The sequence below is a fragment of the Octopus sinensis genome, linkage group LG3 (assembly GCF_006345805.1).
Source record: "Octopus sinensis linkage group LG3, ASM634580v1, whole genome shotgun sequence".
Taxonomy (NCBI): domain Eukaryota; kingdom Metazoa; phylum Mollusca; class Cephalopoda; order Octopoda; family Octopodidae; genus Octopus; species Octopus sinensis.
This window is the reverse complement of record NC_042999.1, coordinates 76,858,742-76,866,241: the sequence shown is the minus strand read 5'-3', so window position 1 is coordinate 76,866,241 and position 7,500 is coordinate 76,858,742. Positions and strand designations below refer to the sequence as shown.

General features: G+C 36.6%; 1 protein-coding gene across 1 annotated transcript in view; it reads left to right on the top strand.

Annotated features, from left to right (window-relative positions):
* Positions 1 to 6,289: 6,289 nt before the first annotated feature.
* The window catches only part of LOC115209714 (neurogenic protein big brain-like), a 221,606-nt gene continuing 220,395 nt past the window's right edge, over positions 6,290 to 7,500 (top strand). Inside the window, exon 1 of the mRNA XM_029778205.2 lies at positions 6,290 to 7,470. Coding sequence (XP_029634065.1) covers positions 7,156 to 7,470 — 315 coding nt within the window. The 5' untranslated portion in view covers positions 6,290 to 7,155. The remainder of the gene's footprint in view (positions 7,471 to 7,500) is intronic.

Below are 7,500 nucleotides of genomic sequence, written 5' to 3'. Positions count from 1 at the left end.
ACCGTGTTTCCTTCCAATTTTACCTTCCGCAAACCTTTTCTCTCTACTATCTACAACGTTCGATATAATATATATATATATAGATATATATATATATATATATATTATATATATATATATACAATATATATATATCCACCCCTCTAACTCCTACACTTATCGAACCAACTCACCGTCCTTATTATTTTTACGTTTTAACGATATTTCTCTCATTCCTTTTATAAAAATAGTATCTCTCACTCTTCCTCCTTTGAAAAAAAATATAACATCTCTCTTCATCCTCTCTCACACTTGCTCTTTACACCCCAGTCAATAAGATATATATTTCCGAGCCACCGATCCCTCTCCATCTGTTTCCTTCTCTCACCGGCTGCCTCCCGCCCATCCTCTCCCCTCTCTCTCTTTCTCATATACATTCATATTCTCCCCTCTCTCTCTCTTTCTTTTTCTTTCCCTTTATCGCATTCTCTCCTTCCACCTCTCTGCTCTTAAACTTAAAAGCTCTCTTCCTCCCCTTAACTCTCCACATTTTTTTTTCACCCATTCCCCCCCCCCTGTTCTTCTTCGTCCTCTCACTATAATATTTATTTTACTTGTCTCTTTTACTTTCAAGTTTATTATTCATTGCTATCCTTAAGCTTTCTCTCACTTTTATCATTTCTTCCCTTCGCCCCTACTCATATAGAAGCACACTTTCATTTGATTTCAACGCACCGTTCGTATCACACTGTCTCTCTATCTTACTCTACCCATTCCCCTTGTCATAACCTACAAACTCTTTCCTTTCTCCCCTCACATCACTTCCACCTATTTTTATCCCCTCTCTCCCTTACATCCCTTTTCTCCTCTCCAGTAACATCTTTCCTTCTTTCCTTCCTTCTTTCTTTCTTTCTTTCTTTCTTTCTTTCTTTCTTCCTGCCTTCCTTCCTTTCTTTCTTTCTTTCTTTCCTTCTTTCTTTCTTCTTCTTTCTCTCTTTCCTTCATTCCTTCCTTCCTTCTTTCTTTCTTTCTTTCTTTCTTTCCTTCCTTCCTTCTTTCTTTCCTTCTTTCCTTCCGCCTTTCCTCCTTTCTTTCTTTCTTTCTTTCTTTCTTTCTTTCTTTCTTTCTTTCCTTCTTTTTTCTCTTTCTTTCTTTCTTTCTTTCTGTTCTTTCTTTCTTTCTGTCTTTCTTTCTTCTCTCTTTCTTTCTTTCTTTCTTCCTTTCTCTCCTTCCTCGACGGACATCACTTCTCTTGGATTCCTCTCTTACTCATATTTCCTCAAGTAAAACTTTCTCCGCTCTCACACATTAAAAGATATATTCTCTTTCAACCTGACATTCATCACTCTTCTGCACCAAATTTTTCAAACTCTCACTCCTCCTTTTATAACGTTTGTACCACCCCACCCCACCTCACCCCTCACACCTACTCAAACAATTTACCTTTGTCACCTTCCGTCTCTCTCTTTCCTTATCTCTCTTCTCTTCTATTCGCCTCTTACACTCACACGCACGCCATCACTCACGCTGATACTTTTCCTACAAAAGTTATCTGCCTCTCTCAAACAGTCTTTTCACTTTCCTTACAAAACACAAAGTATCTGAGAAAGAAACATTCATACACAATCTTACTTTCATTATAATATACACATAGACCCATACTATACACACACACACACACACGCTTAGGTATTGAAAAAAATTGCGTTCCCTTTCAAATTCTGTCTGTTGAACAGTTTTACTCTTCTCATACTCTTTCTCTCTTCCTATACACTCTTACTTTGCACAAGCTCTCTTCTCCCTCACATGCTGTGTCTTTCACTTAACAGCACTTCTGTATATTGTAATCAAAACTGAAGTTTCTTCGCGCGAACATACACGCATCTAGTCATTTTCTCTCTGTCTGTCTGTCTGTCTGTCTGTCTCTCTCTTCATATATATATATATATATATATATTTATATACATACATACATACGTAAACATACATACATATATACATACACACGCACACACACTCGCCCATACACACACTTTCTTTATACTCACAAATATACACACATTCCTGTTTTCACTTCTCATTCCAACGAAACATTTTCTCAGACTCCGACACGTTCGTTTCTCCCACATATATACTATGCCTCTCATACACTGATCTTTATACACTCATACACACAAACATACACATTCTCTACTCTCACACATATTTGACTAACAATCACACACTTACTCCACACTTAAACACACACACACACACACACACACACACACACACAACGCTCGTGCATATACATACTCTAAATTCTTACACCTTTTCACATATGAATATTACTCATAGTTATATACATATATATACATATATACAAATTAGCACGTACATTCGCACACATTGAAGCGAATACGCTTTTCCAAAATTGACACAAACAGGTACATGTGTTCTCTTGAATTTCCATACTAATTTCACTTAAGCACACACTGAACTCGCTCTTGTAGAGATAGTTGTACACCCACACGTTATCTTCTGCATTTACTACACATAGGCACATTCGCGCGCGCGCGCGCACCCATACCCCCCCCTCTCGCCACACACTAGGCAACTGCTTTTGATGTTTAGGTTTCTTTTTACATTTCACCAACTTAGTCACACTACCTCTCTCTCTCTCCGACCCGAATCACTTCTCTCAACGTTCACAAACTCTGTCACCCATCCCTGCAATTTTTTATCATAATTGTTATTAATTATTATTATTAATATTATTATTATTATTATTATTATTATTATTATTGTTATTATTATTATTATCCCACAATTTTTTTTTTAATTCCCATATTTATTTTCGGTAACTAAAACTAATTCAGCTTAAAACTTCCATTTTCTTTTTCACTCATTGATGTGTTTCTCGTTTTAGAATTAGTATTTTTAGTTGTATAGGTGTGTGCTGTTTACGCTTCAATCCCTTTTTACTTCATCATTTCTTCTTTACTCATTATTTCTCCCCTCACCTTTTTATTTTTAAAAACCACCTGCTTCCAATATTCTCATCATTTTTGCTAATTATTCTTCCTCCATCCCTACCCCCTCTCTCTCTCTCTTTCATCAACCATTTCGCCCATCTCTTAATTGACGCCACTTAATAAGATTGCTTGCTGGAAGTTCTTATTTGTTATTGCCCCTACTTCCTCTCTGTTGTAAATATTACCAACACACTCACACACATTTGCGTAAACTGGTAGTGGGGTATATAATAACACGCGTGTCTTCATGGCTATCAAATGAAAACATAACTAAACTGACTAATGTGAAAGCCGGTTGGTTGCTTTACCTGTTTATGTTACCTACCTGCCTACCTGTCTGCCCATCGCTTCAAATCTCCTTGCATGCGTGTGTTCTACATTCATTAACTCATTAGTTGAACGATCCATCCAGACAGCGAAGCTACTTCGTTGAGCACACGCATCCTTTTCTACCGAAAGTAGTTTGGTTTGCCCTTGTGTACCGGTGGAAATTAGTAATATAGTTTACTGACGCTGGTAGTGAGCTGTAACACCAACAAGTACTACCACTGTTTAACCTATGTGTACGTGTGTTTTTTAACACCACCATCAACATTGTTATTTCCAACGACTACACGTAAAAAAAAAAACAACAACAAAGAAGCCCTATAAAAAAACAATAACAGCCGGTACTAGCAAATAAAACACACAACCACAACAATAATCACAACACGAACATCAAAATAGCAAAAAAAAGAGAAAGAATTAACATCATTAATTGCAACAGTAACAACATTCAAAGTGTAATTATTTACAAAAAGAAAAAAGTTGTTAGACGAAGAAAACTACGAGAAAACAAAACAAAGAAATTGTAACATGAACAAACGCAAAATTGAAAATAAGTTGTGAAATACAGGCATGTTACATGTGTTGTTTTCTTAGCTACGTGGTCTCTGGAGTATTTTGAATACGATCAAAGGAAAACTATTTTTTGTGAGCACACACACACACACACACACACACACACACACACACACACATACACACACACACACTATCACCTCTAACACATACATAAATATATACACACAACAACACATACAGATAGCAATATACACGTACACACACTTATATACCTACACACGGACATAGACATACACAATGTACGCGTATTAAAAAACCCAAGTTGCAGTTACGAAAATCATTTAAAGCTCTCGACGAGTAGAATTAAATTGGATACAGCGTCTAGGGTTTCGATTTCCAGTGCGCACTGAAACTGTCTTGATATAATTTCACTTGCGATGTAGCATAATTTTGATGAAAAAATTCTGAACTCCACGTCTTCACATTTACCAACGACTAAAAATTGTTGACTTTCTCATCTACGTCGCAAATAATTTGCTGTATTTGTGGTAAGCACCGTGGTACAAAATTTTTAACACTTTCCCCTGATACGAATTAGGTAGGTTTCGATTCTCAGTTAAAGCCAATTGTTTTTTTTTTTTCACTTATGCTGCAAATGCTCTTTGGGAAACGTATGAAGGCCATATAATATCACACATTTCTTCTCTCGTATGTAAATGACGTAGGTAGAGTTTTCTATCGTACATACATACACAACACCTTTGAGAAAAAATTAAGCTTATCAGTAAAAACATAATAAAATACAACTAAAATAAATAAGTAAAAACAGGAATAAAAATATAAAAAAAACCCCATCTGCCTCATTGACAATAACAACCGTAAACAAACAATATCGGGAATGAAAAAGTGAGAGAAGAAAGAATCAGTTGAGATCTTGTTACGCTGCCAAGACATACTTTGTAAATATAAACATAGACTTCGTGTGCATACCGAGAGCAAAAAGTAGAAATAAAAAATAAAAAAAAGCGCATATTTGTAAACACACCTTACATTGCTCTGCTATATCATGCAGAAGCTTTTCTTGTGTACTGACAAAGGTGTACTATAAGAAAAGGTGTTAGCTACCCTAAGGTTTTGTGGGATGCGGCTTGATATCTAGCAATCCGATACCGGTAGAACAACAACGAAAGGCTTAGAGAACGAAAGGAACAACAACAACAACAACAATAATAACAATAATAATAATAATAATAATAATAATAATAATAATAATAATAATGTTACGATTTTATTAGCCACACAAGTTCATTAGTAGCTGCCGAGTTTTGCACGCACACACACAAACACAACTTTCAGTAAATACATATTAGGGCACTGCACATATCTTACGTTTAGTGATTTCAAAGCATCTAAACACACACACACACACACACACACACACATTACCACCACAACTGACAATAACAACAACAAACACCGCACGCACTTAAGGCACACCGCATTTGCGTTCGACTGTGCATTTGAAACACGCAATAAAAATACTATCGTAATATATAACGACAATAGTTTCTACGGTAGACACACGCAACAACATTAATTACATTTAAAATGCTGAGTTCGGAAGTTACGTGCATGAAAAAAAAGTGTTTTAATTTAAAATTTAATGAGATAAGAGTAAAAACATATAAACTTTAAGGAATATTCCACATAATAAATACGTACACAGAATGTATAAATTTTATTATGTAATAATAAATACAATTAACCAAATTGAATGACGCACGCATTCATTTTGCCACACACACACACACATTGTGTCTTACAATCACACACATTTTTACATATTTTCAAGAATATAATGTAAATTATAAAATTGCCTCGGAAAATTAATAAACAGAATAATTGAATTATCGAAAGGAAAGGAAGAAAACGAGAGGAAAAAATATATATAAAAAAAAAAAGAATTTGGATATTAATTTAAAAAAAAAATAATTATAATGGTATTAAATTATTATGAAAAACGTAATTACTGAACAATTTGATTGTGACGAAGAACGACTGTCATTCTTTCAAATGTAAACAAACACACGCAAAATATACACTCGCACGCTCACACACGCAAATATGTAATGTATGTGTGTGTGTGTGTGTGTACATATATATATGTTTTATGAAATCCTCACAAGAACAGCAACAACTGCTACTGCATAAATATTAAAAAAAAAAGAAGGAAGGAAAAAAGCTAAAAAAAGATATATATATGTATAATTGATGCAACTAATGAGATATTTATTAATGAATGAACTGAACGGCTTTTGTTATTATGGTAATTGAAATCCAGTGAGTCACGTGTCATGGGATCATGTATAAAGTTTGTGCTCGCGATGGAATTTTATGTAAATACAGGCTGACATCTGGAGAGGAAGCACCGATAAGAAAACCACCTGTGAGGAGAGTATCCTGAAAGAAAGAAAAAAAAAAGGAAAACAAAAAAAGAAAGAAAAAAGTAACAAACGTGAAACCAGGAAGAGAAAAGCGACTAGGAAAACATTGTGTCTGTGTATCTGTTGCAATAGAAAGAAGAGAGGAAAGAGAAGGAGAGAGAGAGAGATATATATATATAGAGAGAGTGTGTGTGTGTAAAGTAAGTCTATTGAGGGTGGGGCGAGAGTTTGATAATAAACTCGACAGATTATATTAGATGGTTTTAGCTTGCTAAGTGTGTTTGAATGAGTAAGTGAAAGTATTTGTATACGAGAGGAGAGATAGAGGGTAGCAGACAGTGAGAGAGGTAGTATAGTGTTTGTGTGTGTGTGCGTGCGTGTCTCTGTGTGTGTGTGTGTGCGTGAGTGTCTCTGTGAGTGTATGTGTGATAGTGCATGCGTGTATGTATATATATGTGTGTGTTTGGTATGCGTGTGTATGATAAAGAGAAGGGTGTCACCGCCTGAAGACCGGCCTATTAGTAAATATCCTGTTGGGCGTTGTTGTTGTATAAAAGCGAGTGTTATATATAGATAGATATATGAAATAAAAGCCAGTACGGTGTTGACCGTTCTTTAACAACAGTGTCGTACCTTTACATGCTGCCACCATTAGTTGCTGTAAAGGAACGCGAGCCGACGGCCCCGCGGCCAGTCGCAGTCGCAGTCGTGACGGCCCTATTAGGCTCAATTCATCAAGTTTGCCATCAACAAGAGAAGCAGCAGCCGCAGCAGTAGCAGCAGCAGCCGAAGCAGCCGCAGCAGCAGCAGCGGTAGGCGAAACACGGAGGCTGGACCGCCCTCAGGAGGTCCCGGATGATTGTGGTGCATCCTGTATGTGGGAGGGAATTAAGAAGAATGCCAATATGGCTCAGTATACCCATGTAAAAGCACTGCAGCTGCCCCAGAGGTCGTGTCGAAAACTGGGTCTAATCGAGGTGGCAATGATGGTGATGCGTATTGAGATAAAAACTATAGAATTCTGGCGGGCTGTTATTAGTGAATGTTTAGGTACCTTTCTTTACGTTTTGCTTGGATGTAGTTCAATGTTGTATTGTAACGACGGAAGTTCGATTTTGACCGGCCGCGTACAGGCCGCTGTGGACAACGACATGAGGGTCGACTCCTCAGGAATTCATTCGGCCGGCGACCATCGAAAGGCATGGATCGTGGCGTAAATT